At 43.0% G+C, this 18,634-nt stretch overlaps 1 protein-coding gene across 3 annotated transcripts in view; it reads right to left on the bottom strand.

Annotated features, from left to right (window-relative positions):
* SFMBT2 (Scm like with four mbt domains 2) overlaps positions 1 to 18,634 on the bottom strand; it is a 287,202-nt gene that overhangs the window by 63,596 nt on the left and 204,972 nt on the right. For all 3 annotated transcript variants that reach the window (XM_040343342.1, XM_040343341.1, XM_040343343.1), the window contains 2 exons: positions 15,535 to 15,682; positions 12,616 to 12,698 (listed from right to left, as the gene is read on the bottom strand). In XM_040343342.1, the coding sequence (XP_040199276.1) occupies positions 12,616 to 12,698; positions 15,535 to 15,682 (231 nt within the window). The remainder of the gene's footprint in view (positions 1 to 12,615; positions 12,699 to 15,534; positions 15,683 to 18,634) is intronic.

Below are 18,634 nucleotides of genomic sequence, written 5' to 3' on the forward strand. Positions count from 1 at the left end.
CGTACGTTCGTGGATCGCCGTAACTAGCTAATTTGCATACTCGAAGCGGAATTCGACGGAAATGCCACCTAGCGGCCGCCGAAAAATTGCATCTTAGATCCGACGGTGTACTAAGACGTACGCCTGTCGGATCCATCAGAGATGCCTTCGTATCTTGTTTTGTAGATACAAAACAAAGATACGACGGGCAAAATTTGAAATTACGCGGCGTATCAAGAGATACGCCGGCGTAATTCTTTTGTGGATCTACCCCTATGAGTTTTCCTGCAGGTTTTTGTCTTCAAGTTTACCAAAACCATCTAATATGAGGTCAAACCTCAAGAGTTTTAATTTGTATGCAATCAGGCAGGCCCTCGCACTACATGGTTTTGGTAAACCTGAAGAGAAAAACCTGCAGGAAAACTGATAGTAAGTATGGGACTTAAGTCTTAGGACTAAAATGGCATTTTTGTTTTAGTCCCATTTTAGTCTTCTGCAATTGTTTTAGTTTTAGTCGTATTTAGTTGACTAAATCTCCAAGACATTTTAGTCGACTAAAATGTCCCACATTTTAGTTGAATAAAATCTCCAGTACATTTTAGTTGTTATTGAGGTATGAACAGACCAGTGTTAAATTCATGTCAAATTTTTGTCTTTTTTTTTTTTTTGCTAAAATGGCATTTTAGTTTTAGTCCCATTTTAGTCTTTTGACTAAAATGGCATTTTAGTTTTAGTCGTATTTTAGTCATCTCAATTGTTTTAGTTTTAGTCATATTTTAGTTGACTTAAATGGTATTATGTTTTAGTTGGTTTTAGTCAACAAAATTAACACTGCTGACAACCACCAGGTAAGCGTTGTGAGAACAAAGTGCTTTGCCAGGAGGGAGCTACCTAGCAAGGTACCTTCTCCATGTTAAGGACATGTGGACTGATATGGTTCAGGAGGTAGAGGGCTGCATGCTCGTCCCCCATTTCTAAGTCTGCCAGACTGCATGCTCTGATGGGAACATTTACCAGCAAACTGACCAACTTTTTTTGTAAGTTCCAGTTTTGCTGTATGATGTAAACATCTTATAATGTGCAACTTACAGGCAGGTTCTGGGAATCCCCCAGGCATGTTTTAAAAAATGTTTTTTGAATGCTTGCATTATAATCGATATATTTTTTTTTTTAATGTTATTTGCCTAGTCCTGTATGCCTTTTGTTTGACCATGCTTTGCCTACAAGCCTAGAAAATAGCCATTAACCTCCCTGGCGGTATGATTCTTTCAGAAAAAACATGCTGAAAGCGGTACCATTATTTGCAAGGAAATTTGGCGTTTTATACTGTAGGCCTGCAATTTTTAGAAATAACTCACTTAAATCTGACCAAACAAGATTCTAATAGGCATCCCGGGTATGACATTTTTTTAAAAACAAAATTATAAATTATAATATAATAAATAACTATAAATAATTATAACAAATAATAATATAATTATAATAAAAATTATTCAATAATGTAATCAAATCAAAATCACTGAAATTTGCTCAGCTGCAGAATTGTCGTTGTCATTTTTTTTTTTTTTTTATGACAAATTTCCCCACAAATCGCTATCGCACAATTCTGCAAGTGATTATAATTTATTATCGCTGTTTTCTAGCTGATCTAAAACTATTTTTGACATAAAGGGACACTTTTGGTTGCTATGGACAATCTACAGTTTGCAGGGAGAAAAAAAGGTTTTTATTATATAAAATGACATGCAGGACACTGGGCAGACCACTAGGGACAAGGGGTGTGTGTTTTTTTTTACATACAGTACTGTAATCTATAAGATTACAGTATACTGTATGTAATGTGTTTGTTTACCTTTTTAAATTTGGCGCCGTTCTCCGTCCCCGTGCGTCGTAACGTCGCAGGGAACGGAGATCGGCGGCACAGGAGGACGCTGTGTGAATCGAGCGAGGTCCCGCTCGCTCACACAGCGCGGTGGCATCGCTGGATCCAGGGACAAGGTAAGTAAAACTCCCTGTACATCCAGCGAGGCGAGCCCGAGTCTGACTCGGGGTTACCGATCCTAGCCCAAAAATCTCACCCCGAGTCAGACTCGGGAACACCGCCCAGGAGGTTAATGATTTTTAAGATTCAACTCCCATTGATTTTAAAGAGGGTTTGGATTTGCCTAACCTGGGTATCTCTCAGCTCATCACTAGTGGCTGCAGTGGTTACAGAAAATACTTTATGAGTGTGCCAGAAATGCAGTGCCATTGTCAATTCCTGTGAGCTGCACTAAAAGTGCAAACAAATGTCTTCCTTGTGTAATCCTTCCACTTCCCAAGTGATGGGGTTGAAGAGAAGAAGACATGTTCAAAGTCCAGCCTGGGAGACAACCACCTCCATGTGATAAAGTGAAAGAATATGCATAGCCAAACAGAGATAGGATATGTGTTGTTCACAGGGATACCAGGAAAAGAAGCCTAAACAAAAAAATTTACATAGCCACCTCATCTAAGGACCAATAAGCTGCAGTGTATTACAAGTTTGTTTTTAGATTTAGATGTTTAAATATCAGGATGTCCAGACCTGTAAACCTAATATTTCTACTTAGGGAGTCTTATAAATACAATGAGAATATGTGAGTTGTTGTCACAAAGTCCTTAAAGTGGTTGTAAACCCTTTGGGAAAACTTACACCTACAGGTAAGCCTAGATTAAGGCTTACTTGTAGGTGCTTGCAATATCTTCGAGACCTACACGGTCTCGGAGATATTTGCACTTTCCCAGAGTGACACCTTCAACGACGCATGCTCCATCTTGAAAGGGCACGCTGTGCCGTTTCAAACCGGGGGCAATGCCATTAAAGGTGGCTCCCGCGCGCATGTGTGGGAGTGACGTCACATGACCCCCGACAGTCACAGAGCCGGAGTTCGCGGCCCCAAGAAGAAGAGGGATGAAGAATGGATGCTCGCTGCCACGGACAAGACGGTGACATCACACGGCTTCTCCTGCAGGTAAGTGCCACATAATGGGCTACTATGCGATGCATAGTAGTCCATGATGCTTTATCTTTGCAGGGCGACATAGAGGAAGTAAACCCCTTTAATGCATAACATTGTACAGCAATAAAATACTAACATATACAGTATAGACAATCAGGAATACAGTATGTGATATCACGACTTACCGTATTTATCGGCGTATACCGCGCCCTTTTTCCCCCTTAAAATCAGGGGGAAATCGTGGGTGCGCGATATACGTTGATACCCGCTTCCCGCGCTGTGTTTGAACGCTGGCGCCGACATATACTGAGCGCAGTACACTCGGCCAGGGTCGGCTCCGCTCCCGGTCACGCCCTGTGCCGCCTCCTAGCCTTTAAGCGAGAGGAGTGTACTGCGCTCGGTATATGTCGGCTGGGGCGTTCAAACACAGTGCGGGGAGCGGGAATCGGCTCAGAAACAGCGCGGGAGAAGCGGGGAGGACACCACCATGGCCGCAGACGGAAGACAAGGCCGCCGATGGATGCCGGGCAAGACACCGACTGAGAGGCATTCAAACTGTAAGTATTTTATTTTTTTCCTGACATTTCCCTTCTAGGTTGGGAGTGCGCGCTATACGGCGGTGCACGCTTTACCACGATAAATACGGTACGTGCAAATAAAAAACCAGTACAAATTGTAGAGCTTTTCTAGGTAAATCATACAAACACTTTCAGGAAATTGCTAATGGTTAATATTATGGTCAGAAGTGTTTCACACTATTCTCACTGCGTAAAGTGGCCCTGTTACCACAGGACTTGCAAACTAAACACAGCCTGTAAAAGAAGAGCATCTATAGTAAGTGTCTTCAAACTCCTGCAATTTTCTGCTCCCCGGTTCCTGCAGGTATTTTCACACTTTTGGATGGGTTGAACACCTGCTTCCTCCACCACAAGGTGTGGTTCCTCCAACCAGCTAGTACATCCTGTAGTGAAATACAAGCTGCAGTGGTTAAGAAGCAGCAAAGGGCCAGAGTTTGCAGAAATGTAGTTTGCTGCTGGAGAGCTAAGGATAGATGTCCTTCTTTTACAGCCATTGCATATTTTATAGGCTTGCCTTTCAATTACATGGGGGTCAGCTACTAGACTGCAAGCTAGTTTTTTTTTTTTCATTTTTGTCCAAATGACACAACAGCAAATGAGGGAAATGTCCTCCAAACTAAAAGAACAGTTGACTCTTGACCGGCTGTCACTGGGACAGATATCCCGGTTGGAAGAGTTCCACTCACCCCTAATTCCAGTGAATATAATTGCTAGGACCACTGTTCCATTCTATCCAAAACTAAAAAAAAAAAGTTTGGGCTAGCCTTAAAGTATATATTTTTTGCAAAAATGCAGTAAAAATACAGTTAAAAAATAAATAAAAAATTCTGCTTTACTACAGTAGGTGAACCCGATTTTGTGTCAATCTCGCTCTCTTTCTCGGCGAGATTGAGCACCTACGAGCCCCATCGCGGGAGCCAGCGCCGAGCTGGCTTGCCGCGATGGAGACAGAGCCGTCATAGAAGCGACGGGAGATCCGACTTGGATTCCCGCCAATTCTACACGTGTGCGGCGTTTGTTATGAATCCTGAGGGGGAAGTCCCCGCCGGATTTTAAATAAAAATCCGGCATGGGTCCCCCCTCAGGAGCATACCGGGCCCTTAGGTCTGTTATGGGTTGTAAGGAGAGCCCCCCCTACGCCGAAAAAAACGGCGTAGGGGGTCCCCCTACAATCCATACCAGACCCGTATCCAAAGCACGCTACCCGGCCAGCCAGGAAGGGAGTGGGGACGAGCGAGCGCCCCCCCCCCCTCCTGAGCCGTACCAGGCTGCATGCCCTCAACATGGGGGGGTTGGGTGCTCTGGGGCAGGGGGGCGCACTGCGGCCCCCCCACCTCAGAGCACCCTGTCCCCATGTTGATGAGAACAGGCCCCCTTCCCGACAACCCTGGCCGTTGGTTGTCGGGGTATGCGGGCGGGAGGCTTAGCGGAATCTGGGAGCCCCCTTTAATAAGGGGGCCCCCAGATACCGGCCCCCCACCCTAAGTGAATGAGTATGGGGTACATCGTACCCCTACCCATTCACCTGCAAGAAAAGTGGTAAAAACACAAATAAACCACACAGTGTATTAAAATATTTTATTTTTCTGCTCCGGAGGCCCCCCTGTCTTCTTTATTAGCTCTTTTACCAGGGGGGCTTCTTCTTTGACGTCTTCGGGTGGGTGGGGGCCGCCGTCTGGTTCTCTTCCACTGCCGGGGGGGGGTGGCTTTTAAAAAAGCCCCCACCCCCCCGGCGGGTTTCCTCCGGCGTCTTCGGCGGGGCTCTTCTTCTTCCGCTATCCCGACGGGTCTTCTCCGCTATCCGGGGGGTCTCGCCGCTCTCCGCTGTTGACTTGTCGCACCCCAGTTCTTCGTCTCGCAGTCCGGTCCCTTCATCCGTGCTGTACGTCTTCTTCCGTGCTGTGAGTTCTTCTTCCGCGCTGTGACGTCATGTTCTTCACTTCTCTTCTTCTCCCGATGTTGACTCGCCGGTCCTCCTCGCTGAAATGACGGATGCGCGCCTTGCATCGGACCTATATAGGCCTCACAGTCCCATCATGCTCTGTACCTACCCATGTGATACCTACCCACGTGGGTAGGTATCACATGGGTAGGTACAGAGCATGATGGGACTGTGAGGCCTATATAGGTCCGATGCAAGGCGCGCATCCGTCATTTCAGCGAGGAGGACCGGCGAGTCAACATCGGGAGAAGAAGAGAAGTGAAGAACATGACGTCACAGCGCGGAAGAAGAACTCACAGCACGGAAGAAGACGTACAGCACGGAAGAAGGGACCGGACTGCGAGACGAAGAACCGGGGTGCGACAAGTCAACAGCGGAGAGCGGCGAGACCCCCCGGATAGCGGAGAAGACCCGTCGGGATAGCGGAAGAAGAAGAGCCCCGCCGAAGACGCCGGAGGAAACCCGCCGGGGGGGTGGGGGCTTTTTTAAAAGCCACCCCCCCCCCGGCGGTGGAAGAGAACCAGACGGCGGCCCCCACCCACCCGAAGACGTCAAAGAAGAAGCCCCCCCTGGTAAAAGAGCTAATAAAGAAGACAGGGGGGGGCCTCCGGAGCAGAAAAATAAAATATTTTAATACACTGTGTGGTTTATTTGTGTTTTTACCACTTTTCTTGCAGGTGAATGGGTAGGGGTACGATGTACCCCATACTCATTCACTTAGGGTGGGGGGCCGGTATCTGGGGGCCCCCTTATTAAAGGGGGCTCCCAGATTCCGATAAGCCTCCCGCCCGCATACCCCGACAACCAACGGCCAGGGTTGTCGGGAAGGGGCCCTGTCCTCATCAACATGGGGACAGGGTGCTCTGAGGTGGGGGGGCCGCAGTGCGCCCCCCTGCCCCAGAGCACCCAACCCCCCCATGTTGAGGGCATGCAGCCTGGTACGGCTCAGGAGGGGGGGGGGGCGCTCGCTCGTCCCCACTCCCTTCCTGGCTGGCCGGGTAGCGTGCTTTGGATACGGGTCTGGTATGGATTGTAGGGGGACCCCCTACGCCGTTTTTTTCGGCGTAGGGGGGCTCTCCTTACAACCCATAACAGACCTAAGGGCCCGGTATGCTCCTGAGGGGGGACCCATGCCGGATTTTTATTTAAAATCCGGCGGGGACTTCCCCCTCAGGATTCATAACAAACGCCGCACACGTGTAGAATTGGCGGGAATCCAAGTCGGATCTCCCGTCGCTTCTATGACGCGCTTGCTGGGATGTGCTGTCACTATTCCAGTGAGTGCGAGATCTCGGCACCATGTCGCCGAGTATCAGCGCGACGCTGTCGTGCTAAAAGCACAATATCACAAACACCTACTGTATAAATTCTGCTTTACTATACTCCCTGCTACTTTAATATCATTTTACAAGATAAACTGATGTGTTCTATCTGACAGAAGCATAGCAGATAATCTACACCGGAAGCTCAGTTTATTATAATAAGAACGGTGTTCTCTTTATTTTACAGGTACCTGAAATTCCTGTACCTGTATTACTGCGGAATTTACTGCACTGATAACTTCTAGCAGAAAACATTTACAATATAAATACTGAGCTTTGAATGCAGATTCTTCACAAAGGCATGAGGAAGCAAAACAAGGGGAAATTCCTATCTGAAAATGCTATGAGTGTTATGCAAAGCACCTGAGATAAATCACGTAGAGCAAACAAAAATGGGATTAAAGTAGGGGTACACCCTAATAACATGTATATCTGACCAACTTCCTTATATTCGTAACCAGAACAGTCCACAATTTTTTTTTTTTTTTTTTTGCGCATAGTAACCAATCAGCTGCTAGCTTGAGTTTTTAATTTTTCAGTTTTGACAATAAAACCTGGAAGCTGATTGGTTACTATGCACAGCTGCACCAGATTCTGTGTGTACCGATTTTAGCAAATTTCCCCTAATAAGACCGCCAGCAGATAGTGGCATCAAATTTCAGCACTATACACAAGCCATCTATATTTTTGAGGCTTCCGGCTCTAGAATGAATGAATATCAAATGTATTTATTATACAATCTGAAGTGTGGGACTCTATGGGATTCCCGCAAGTAATCACGCTCTGATTGTTTAACCATTGCAGCCAATCATAGACAACACTAAAGCCACGTACACACGATCAGTCCATCCGATGAGAACGGTCTGATGGACCATTGTCATCGGTTAACCGATGAAGCTGACTGATGGTCCGTCGCGCCTACACACGATCGGTTAAAAAAAACGATTGTGTCAGAACGCGCTGACGTAAAACACAACGACGTGCTGAAAAAAATGAAGTTCAATGCTTCCAAGCATGCGTCAACTTGATTCTGAGCATGCGTGGATTTTTAACCGATGGTCCTGCCTACTAACGATCAGTTTTGTCCTATCGGTTAGGAATCCATCGGTTAAAGTTTAAAGCAAGTTGGCTTTTTTTTAACCGATGGTTAAATAACCTATGGGGCCCACACACGATCGGTTTTGACCAATGAAAACGGTCCATCAAACCGTTGTCCTCTGTTTAACCTATCGTGTGTACGAGGCCTTAGACTGGTTAAAACTCAAAAGGAGGCAAAATGTAACAACGAGCCCCCACTGGGCAGCTTTGCCAAACAGTCCCAAAGCATAAACAGGCCAAGTGCATTGTAAAAAGTATTTTTTTTTGCAAAGCATGTTTTACCATGCTATGGTGCAGTGAAGGCGAACCTTGGCACCCCAGATGTTTTGGAACTATATTTCCTATGATACTCATGCACAGTGTAGTTGAGCATCATGGGAAATGTAGTTCCAAAACATCTTGGGTGGCCAAGGTTCGCCATCACTGCTATAGTGCATGGCAACATGCTGCCATGCAAAGAGTTAAATAGTGTAAAATTCAAAAAGTTTAAGCTTTAAAAAAATTATAATAATAAGCAAGATATGTAATGTGCTGTAAGAATGCATCATGAAATGATCCACAATGCACTGGTGTGAATGAACTAGGAAAGCCTGAAGATGAAAAAAATTATAAAAATGTACAGTACATGCTCATTCAGGAAATGATGTCACACAGGGGTACCCTGAATAGTAGGTTCCCCCAAGTGCACACTGGCTGATTCCCCATAGAGTAAGGTGACCAGATTTTTTTAATGAAATCCGGGGACATATTTTTTTTTTACTAGTAATGGCGGCAATCAGCGACTCTCTGTCCATCGCCGCCGCTGCCCGCCTCACAGCCTGTCAAGTCTTACTCTCCGGGCCCCAGGCTACTACTGGGTGGGGAGCGGAGGAAGATCACTCCACAAGGGAAGGGAAGGAGATAAACAGGCAGGCCACTGCCCGGGACTTGAGCCAAGGCAGAAGAACATGCGAGCGGAGCTGAAAGGGCATGCCCCCGAAACTGAAGAAATATTCCCTTCGCTCTGACCAGCACATGATCATCAGAAAGGGGCACAGATAATGGAAAAAAACACACCCCCTAAGCTAGTAGGAGCGGCGCAGCGGGGTGTGTAATTCAGATATCTCTTTTAAATTCTGACTGAAATTGCCCCAGCCAATGTTCAAATCCAATCCGGGGACAAAACCGGGGACAGACTTGGTCTGGGGACAGTGTCCCCTGAAATCGGGAATGTCTGGTCATCCTACCGTAGAGTGCACAAGCATCTCAGATTGCTTTGTATAATGCCTAGCTTTCATATATGCTGTTCTAGCCGACTTCTCTCATGACTACACATCACTTGATAGCAAAGAAGAAGGAAAGGAGTGACATCTAACTGGTCAAGCTAGGAAGGGTGACTCCCTGAAAAGGTAAGTGGTCTGTTAGCAATCCTGTTGCTGGAGAGGATCACTTAAAAGAGGCTCTGTAAAATATAGCTTACAGAACTTCACTTTAAATTTGGAACAGTTTTGTTTTAGATGTTAGCAATTACGTCATTCTTTAGAATGTCACTACACATATAATCCAAAACAACACCCAAGTAATTACATAGAATAAATCATATAACAATTGCCTTTTAAAAGGGTGGATATCAAATCATTGCTCTTTCATGTATTTTAACAAGATTATGTTTTAGAATGAATTTAAATGATTTACTATTACACACACACACTAAAGACATTTCATTTGTTTGTTTTAAAAAGAAAAATGTAAGGTTCATGCAAAAACAAGTTCATGACATTTTTGTAACCTATACCATACAAAAAATCATATCTCCTTTTAGCCAACAGGTTGCTGAAAATAAAAAATTGTACTTGGAAGAGAGCTAGGCAGGCCATACACGGTGCAAATTCACACAATTCCCCCATCAACACAGGGGAAACCCTCCTGCCGAGCCAGTGGGGGCAGGCGTGGGAAGTCGTCCGCAACGGGAGAAGACAGTGATTATCTCTAATGTCTATAACAGCCGCCAGCGATAACTGCAAGAGAATCCGGCAGGCTTGTTGTATCCCAAGTTTATCGACCATTCAACCTGGTACATTCAGCCTGCCCACTATCAGCTCGAATCTTGGCCAGTTCCTGCGGAACTGGTTGAGATTCGAACCCTGTATGGCCGGCCTTGGGGGATATCCAAGAGGGGAAACGCCCTTCTGAAGTCCTAAAGGGATCAGTCTCGCCTGTGTTTAAAATAAAATGTCATGAAACGGGTGCTTCTATTGCTGACCTCTGTCTAAAAAATACTAGTTGCCTGATGGTCCATTGGCTTCAATACTTTCTAAGTCATTGACCTGAAACATACTGTATATGCATATCAATATACACAGAGATAGTATGAAGACATTATCGTCACACGACCGAGTTTCTCGGCAAAAACCAGAAAGAAACTTGCTGGGAGAAATTTTTTTGCCGAGGAAAACGGTCGTGTGTACAATTTCATTGAGGAAACTGTCGAGAAACTCGACGAGCCAAAAAGAGAGCATGTTCTCTATTTACTTGACGGGAATGGAGAAAATTGGCTTGTCGAGTTCCTCGACAGCCTAACAAGGAACTAGACGAGGAAAACGATGTGTTTCGCCCGTCGAGTTTCTCGGTCGTGTGTAAGAGGCTTCATATTTGTCTGTGGTCAGTGGCTCATCATACTACTGAAACAAAAGGTCAGCATAACAGCCAAGCAACTTGGTAAGAGATTTCAGAAATGGTAGAATTTTTCTTTCATGACAGGTTTTCTTAACCACTTAAGCCCCGGACCATTTTGTAGTTAAAGGACCAGGCCACTTTTTGCGATTCGTCACTGCGTCGCTTTAACTGACAATTGCGTGGTCGTGCGACGTGGCTCCGAAACAAAAATGGCGTCCTTTTTTCCCCACAAATAGAGCTTTCTTTTCGTGGTATTTGATCACCTCTGCGGTTTTTATTTTTTGCGCTATAAACAAAAATAGAGCGTAAATTTTGAAAAAAATGCTATATTTTTAACTTTTTGCTATAATAAATACCCCCCAAAAATATATATTAAAAAAAAATGTTTTCCTCATTTTTTGCCGATACATATTATTCTACATATTTTTGGTAAAAAATCGCAATAATCGTTTTTTTTTGATCGGTTTGCGCAAAAGTTATAGCGTATACAAAATAGGGGATAGTTTTATAGCATTTTTATTAATCATTTTTTTTTTACTAGTAATGGCGGTGATCTGCGATTTTTATCGTGACTGCGACATTATGGCGGACACATCGAACACTTTTGACACATTTTTGGGACCATTGCAATTTTCACAGCGATCAGTGCTATAAAAATGCACTGCTTACTGTGAAAATGACACTGGCAGTGAATGGGTTAACCACTAGGTGGCGCTGTAGGGGTTAAGTGTTCCCTAAGGTGTGATTCTAACTGTAGGGGGGCGTGGCTTGCTGTGACACATCACTGATCGTGTTCCCGATGACAGGGAACACAATCAGTGACAGTGTCAGCTAGGCAGAACGGTGAGATGTTGTGTTTACACTAACATCTCCCCGTTCTAGACGTATGCCCGCGCCGATCGAGTCCACGGGACCCGCGGGCGCACTCACGGAGATCGCGGTGGACGCTTCTTAAAGGGGACCTATATATACATCCTTCTGCCTGCCCGTGCCATGCTGCAGACGTATATGTGCGTGCGGCGGGCAGCAAGCGGTTAAAGAACATTAAACAATCTGGCAAATTTAATAAACAGAACAAGGTGCAAATTGCAGTAACATATTTTAAACAAGCAAAAATGCTTTTATTAAAGTCAAACCAATGAACAATTATTATTATTATTATTATTATTATGATTATTATTATTATTATACAGGATCTATCTAGCCCCAACAGTTTGCACAGCACATTATAAAATGAAGGGACACAACCAAAGACAAAAGGAGTTAAGAATGTTTTGCTCTTACAATCTAGGGCAAGTGATACAAATTGTAGTAGGCAAATGTGGGGGATGAGTTGATGAAGAAGGTAAAAGTTCAGGTAGGCTACCATGAAGTCATGAGTCTTCCAGGATCGCCTAATGGTGGACAGAGTCAGAGATAACCATACAGCTTGGGGTATGGAATTTCAAAGGATGGAAGGGAATCTAGAGGAGTTCCTTGAAGTAAGCATGGGGGAGGAGATGAGGGAGCTAGAGAGTCTTGGAAGTAGCGAAGAACATGGTTTGGGCAATATTTTGAGATGAGTTTGGTGATGTAGCTTGGGCATTGTTGTGGATGGCTATGCATCTTGTTGGTAGTATTTGAATTGTATTTGTTGAATGAGCAGAAGCCACTAAAATGATTGGCAGAGAGGGGTAGTTGATATTGAGCTGTTGGTAAAGTGGATGAGTCTGGCAGCAACATCCATGAGAGACTGAAGATGGACTGAAAATGTTGAATGCTCCAAATCTTCCTTGTTCCATATTCGAATGAACAAAGTTCTAATCGTGAATGCGATTTTTAAATATCTTAGTGGTGTCATGCATTAGGAAGGGGCGTAATTTAGATATGTTAAGGAGGTGAAAGTGGCAAAATCCGGCTTGTTTGTCATAGGCACAAAACCTGCATTGGTTTTCTAAATAAGGCCATGAATGTTAAGTGCAGTGACCCTTGGAAGAGAATCATCCCTCTTCATATGTTGTTCTGAATGGGCCTGTATATGGCAGAAGTCAAACGGTTAGACCAAACAATTGGCAACTTACATTTCTGAAAGATGTGTTTGGTGCTGCCTCTGCTCCACACTGCTTCTGGTAATCTGCCCAGTCAAAATCCTGCTCTGGATAACCTACAAACAGAAAATATTAAAGGGTCTGTTCACATATCTGAAATTAAAATGTCACTAATGCAATGACCACTGGACATTAACTTTTTTTCACTTTGTACATTTTTGAAGTGTTTCATTCTATTGATTTCAATAAAACAATGCAGTAAACATATAAGAAAAAAAAAATATTTTCTTTTCACTAGGCTGCACATGCACAGTCAAGCAATCCTTAATTGCCCTAAACTATTATACGTTCATTATCCAAGATCCTTCCCTCCTGCAGACTCCTTCTTTAAAAATAAAATATATTAATAAAAACATTTGATGTGTTTTGTGTGCTAAGTTGTTGTCTCTGAGCATGTACTGACTTTTGGGTTTACTTTGTGTATATATTTATATACCTTCAATGCTGTGAAATTACCATAAGCCTTTATTCTTTAAAGGTTGGAATACTTTGATGTGCTTCTGCCACACACCTTAGATTATTTCCTTTTTTATGAGTTTAGTCTTCCTGCTGATGTAGTTCCCTCCTCCAAAAATAACCAATGTTATTTGAAAAATATACTTTTGGGTGAGCGCATCTGTACAATTTTGACGCAAAGACCTTCCTGCAGATGAGCTAGGGGACAATGTCCTGGAGGGGTATAATAAAATCCAGAGACTAGTGGTCAATATATCCTGGAGGGAGTTACAATTCAAGCTCATCCATAGAGCCTTCTTCCCTTTCCTTTTGAGAAAGAAAATTCTGCAGGCTGCCATCTGCTCAACGCTAACCAGCCATCACGTTTTAATAATTTCTGGTCAAGTCCCTCAGTCTCTGCTTTCAGGGACCAAGTAATTGCTTATGTTTACAGAATAAACTCATACCTACTGCTGCAAGTAGTCATATTAACCACTTATAAAATGGGGGGGGTGTAATGGTGCTTGCAAATATTAAAATGTATAAATACATTTTAATATTTGCAAGTGCCATTACACCCCCCCCCCCCCCCCCATTTTATATCTGTTACCAGTGTGTGAGCACGATTAGTCGTGGCTGCTGCTTAGTAGTTTATTTTATTGTTATTATTAGTTTAGTTCCCTTGCCCTTGATAGGTTGGTTTGCGTATTAGTTCCCCCATTTATATACATATTAACCACTTGCCGCCCGCCATATAGCAGAATGACAGCGGCAAACTGATTGTGATATCCTGACTGGACGTCATATGACGTGATCAGGATATCACAGCCGACACATGTCTGTCTGACACACAGCAACTCAGATCGTGGTATGAAACCTCTGACAGAGGCTTCTTACCACGTGATCACATGTGACCAATCACAGCTGATCACAGCATGAACCAGGAAGTGACGGTAAACGGTTTTCCTCGGTTCACGCTGACAGGGAGAGCTGATCAGCGTCTATCACTGTCAGAGGGGGGGGGGGGTCTGTGCTGATAATCAGCACATTGATTATCAGTACAGCCCCCATCAAAAGTTGTAAATCACTGCCCAACACCTGCCAGCTGTCCCCCAATAAAAGCCTGTCAGTGCCCATGTCAGTGCACACAACAGTGACAATCAGTGCCCACAACAGTGGCAATCAGTGCCCCATCAGTAATGCCTGTTAGTACCCCATCAAAGTACCAATCAGTGCCACTTAGTAATGCCTGTCAGTAGCTCCTCATCAATGCTGCCTATCCAGTGCCACCTATCAGTGCCCATCAGTGCCGCCTATCAATGCCATCAGTGAAGCCTATCAGTGCTGCCTATCAGTGCCGCCTATCAGTGCCCATCAGTTTTTTTCTTTAAATTGTCGTTTTTTTTCGTTTATAGCACAAAAACTAAAAACCGCAGAGGTGATCAAATACCACCAAAAGAAAGCTCTATTTGTGGGAAGAAAATTATAAATATTTAGTTTGGGTACAGTGTAGCATGACCGCGCAATTGTTATTCAAATTGCGACAGCGCTGAAAGCTAGAAATTGTCCTAGGCAGGAAGGGGGGAACGTGCCTGGTATGGAAGTGGTTAACAAATCATAAGGGAGTCTGCATTGGATTCATATTTGTTTGCATGTAGCTTGGAGAAGCAAGAGATTTCCACTGCAGCACCAACTATCAATCAGAGATATCAAATCTGAAAGGGGGGGGGGCACATTTAAAAAGTGGACCCTGTTTTTTAGGCGTAACATTAGCTATTTACAAAACTTCATTTACTTTTGCAATTTTAAAATCACAAAGAGAGTGATGTACACAGATGCTAATCCTCCTTTATTTGTGGATCCCCAACTGTAATTGTTCCATTATTTTGTCTCTTAATGCAACGATAATTCTCATGAAATGATCACGATTATGCTGTGCTAGTCAGGAATCCATGGCAGCACAGTATATGCAATCACATTTTGAGACTACGAATCATTGTGAGTGCTCTTGAGAGCTTTTCCAACCCAAAGTATATAATTAATCAAAGTTGAGGAAGCTGCTCTAAATTTGTCACTTCCATTTATCTTTTCGGTTTCTTGAGTGGGATTCCATTTCTCTGAACTTGTGCTTACATCATTTTGTGATATTGAAAAAGTTGTGGCATTGGTGGGTTTTTTTTAACCTCAAAAGTTAATTTTGGTTTCTGTTTTTCAGGTCCAAAAAGTCTGCACTTCTGAATACTATATGTGGAAAATACTGTATATCATTTTTTAATTAATGTTATATGTAACCATACAAATAATTGTTATAAATATAATTAAAGATTATTACTCAATATTGAATTTTAATAATATTCAGGCATAAAGTTAATCAAATTACTCTTATAGATATATTGTTATGTTATTGCTCAAAGTAAAGCATTTCTGACTATGTGTGGAGTCCAGAACACTACATACCTTTAGGAGGAGTGACATTTACTCCATTTATAAGGCACCATTGTACAGGCAAAAGTCCCAGTGAATCGGCATGGCAAAGCAATGACACGTTTTTTGCTTCTGGTCTCAAATCATCAATAGTCACTTGGAAATAAAGGTTGTTAAAAACCTAAAATTCAGATTGTACAACCAATTAATGAACATTCAATATATCAGCAGTAATACTGTGCAGACGCAAGGTACTAACACTTAAAGGGGTTGTAAAGGATTTTTTTTTCCCTAAATAGCTTCCTTTACCTTAGTGCAGTCCTCCTTCACTTCACGTACATCATCCTTCGATTTTGCTTTTAAATGTCCTTATTTCTTCTGAGAAATGCTCACTTACTGTTCTTCTGTCTGTAACTCAACACTGTAATGCGAGGCTTTCTCCCTGGTGTGGAGAAAGCCTCTTGAGGGGGGAGGGAGCGAGCAGACAAGTCAGGACGCTCTCTACTTTGCAGATAGAGAAAGGAGCTGTGTGTTAGTGGGCGTCCTGACACTCCTGCTCGCCCCCTCCCCCCTCAAGAGGCTTTCTCCACACCAGGGAGAAAGCCTTGAATTACGGTGTTGAGTTACAGACAGAAGAACAGGAAGTGAGCATTTCTCAGAAGAAATTAGGACATTTAAAAGCAAAATGGAAGGATGAGGTAAGTGAAGGAGGACTGCACTAAGGTAAAGAAAGCTATTTAGGGAAAAAAATTCCTTTACAACCCCTTTAAAACAGACATGCTTATAAAACATTGTTTAAATGTTATATCATATTTAAAAAAAAAGAGTTTATTCTACAGGAAGTTCAACGCCCTACAGATATTTTAAGCAATAAACATTCAAAAATCCACCAATGTTTCTCAGTACAATGCAAATTTTTGGGTGTGTATTATTTATAAAGAACCTAAGGGAGATACAGATGACATTCCAAGCAGCACAAATGATCTCTGCCTGAATGTCCTGTGCATTGTCTGGCTCTTCATGCATTTTGGCAGTGGTGTGGAAGGTTGGAGAGATCACATTTTCACTTCGGGTTGATTTACAAAAGTCAAATAGACTGTGCACGTTGGAAATGCAGTTACACTCATGTTACTCAGAGTTAGTGAATGTGGTGAAGCTCTACTGATTTCCATCATCCAATCATGTGCAAGTATTTTTTTTTATCTCTTTGCACCTGATTGGATATTCTTCACTGCATTTACTAGGAAAATTAGTGCAACTGCACTTCCAAACTACACAGTCTTTTTGCCTTTAGTAAATCAACTGTATCTCAATCCTGGTCATCTGTCTCATGACTACATGCAGTTGTGAGCAGCAAATAGCGTAGCCCTTAATTTTGTAGCAATTCTGAAATATGCCAAAATAAAAGACTATAATCTGCACTACCTTAAAGGGGTTGTAAAGGTTTGTTTTTTATTTTCTAAATAGGTTCCTTCAAGCTAGTGCATTGTTGGTTCACTTACCTTTTCCTTCAATTTTCCTTCTAAATGTTTTTTTTCTTTGTCTGAATTTCTCACTTCCTGTTTCTCCTCAGTAAGCTTGCCCCCATCATCCATGGCGGGTTAGTCAGCCAGAACAGCTTACTGAGGAGGAACAGTAAGTGAGAAATTCAGACAAAGAAAACAAAGAAATTTTTTTTTAGAAGGGAAATCAAAGCTGGAGATTAAATGAGGAACTACTGATTGAGGAAAAAAGCTTAACAAGGGTTAAAAAAGAACTAGAAGAATATTTTAAGATAAATGAGACTGAGGAAATTTCAGCGGCAACCCTATGGGATGCCCACAAGGCAGTGATAAGAGGGGCTCTGATCTCGGAAGGAGCAAGGAGAAAAAAAGAAGCGATCAGTAAAAAAGTAAAATTAATAGATGAGATCTATAGCTTAGAACAAAAACACAAAAAAGAAGGGAAGCAACGAGATGTATACCTAACTCTTGTCAATAAACGAAATATACTTAAAGATCTCATGAATCAGGAAATAAGAAAAGAATTCAACTCAATAGCAGGTGAAAGATACAAGTGGGGAAATAAAACAAGTAAACATTTGGCTCGGCTGGTGAAAAAAAAGAAATCAAGGAACTATATTGACAAAATCAAAAATGAAAAAGGCGAGGTTGTACATACAACAAAAGAAATTGCCGAAACATTTAGATTATATTATGAAAAATTATATTCAGTAGAACAAAAGACTTGGCAGACAGGAGAGAAAGAAAATAAGATCACAACCTTTTTAAAAGAAGCAAGACTCCCAAAAATTAGTCAATTGGATGCAGAGGGGATGGATAGGCCAATCACGGAAAAGGAAATCAAGTTAGCATTAACAAACTCTGCCTCAGGTAAAAGCCCAGGCCCAGATGGCTTTACAGTAATGTATTACAAAAAATGTAAAGAGATACTACTACCAAGGCTATGTAGGTATTTTAACGGCCTGGGGAAGGGGCACAAATTAAGTAAAGAGGCCTCGGAAGCAATTATAACTGTTATCCCGAAAGAAGGCAAGGACCTGGAGGGCTGCTCGGGCTACCGGCCGATATCTTTGCTGAACACGGATATAAAATTGTTCGCAAGGATATTGGCCGGGAGAATGAAGCAGGAAATGAATAAATTGGTACATCCAGATCAGACGGGTTTCATCCAGGGACGAGAGGGGAGAGACAATGGGGTAAGAACACTTTTGATAATCCGGAAAATGAGGTTGATGGGGTCCCCAGGTCTACTCCTGTCAATAGACGCAGAGAAAGCGTTCGACAGGGTAGACTGGGGACTCATGCTCTCTACTTTAAAGGAAATGGGGTTTGGCAGGGGGATGATGAACTGGGTGGCCGCCCTTTATCAGTCTCCTTCGGCAAAAATAAAAATAAACGGTAGCTTTTCGCAAACATTTCAAATGAAAAACGGAACGCGGCAGGGATGTCCATTGTCACCTCTACTGTTTGTGTTGTCAATGGAACCCCTGCTAGCCAAGATCCGCAACAGTCAAAAAATTAAAGGGATCAAAATAGGAGAGGAGGAACATAAACTCGCAGCTTTTGCAGACGACGTCCTCTTCTATTTAACTGAACCCAAAACATCAATCCCAAACCTATTAAGCCTTTGC

The sequence above is a fragment of the Rana temporaria genome, chromosome 3 (genome assembly GCF_905171775.1).
Source record: "Rana temporaria chromosome 3, aRanTem1.1, whole genome shotgun sequence".
Taxonomy (NCBI): Eukaryota; Metazoa; Chordata; class Amphibia; order Anura; family Ranidae; genus Rana; species Rana temporaria.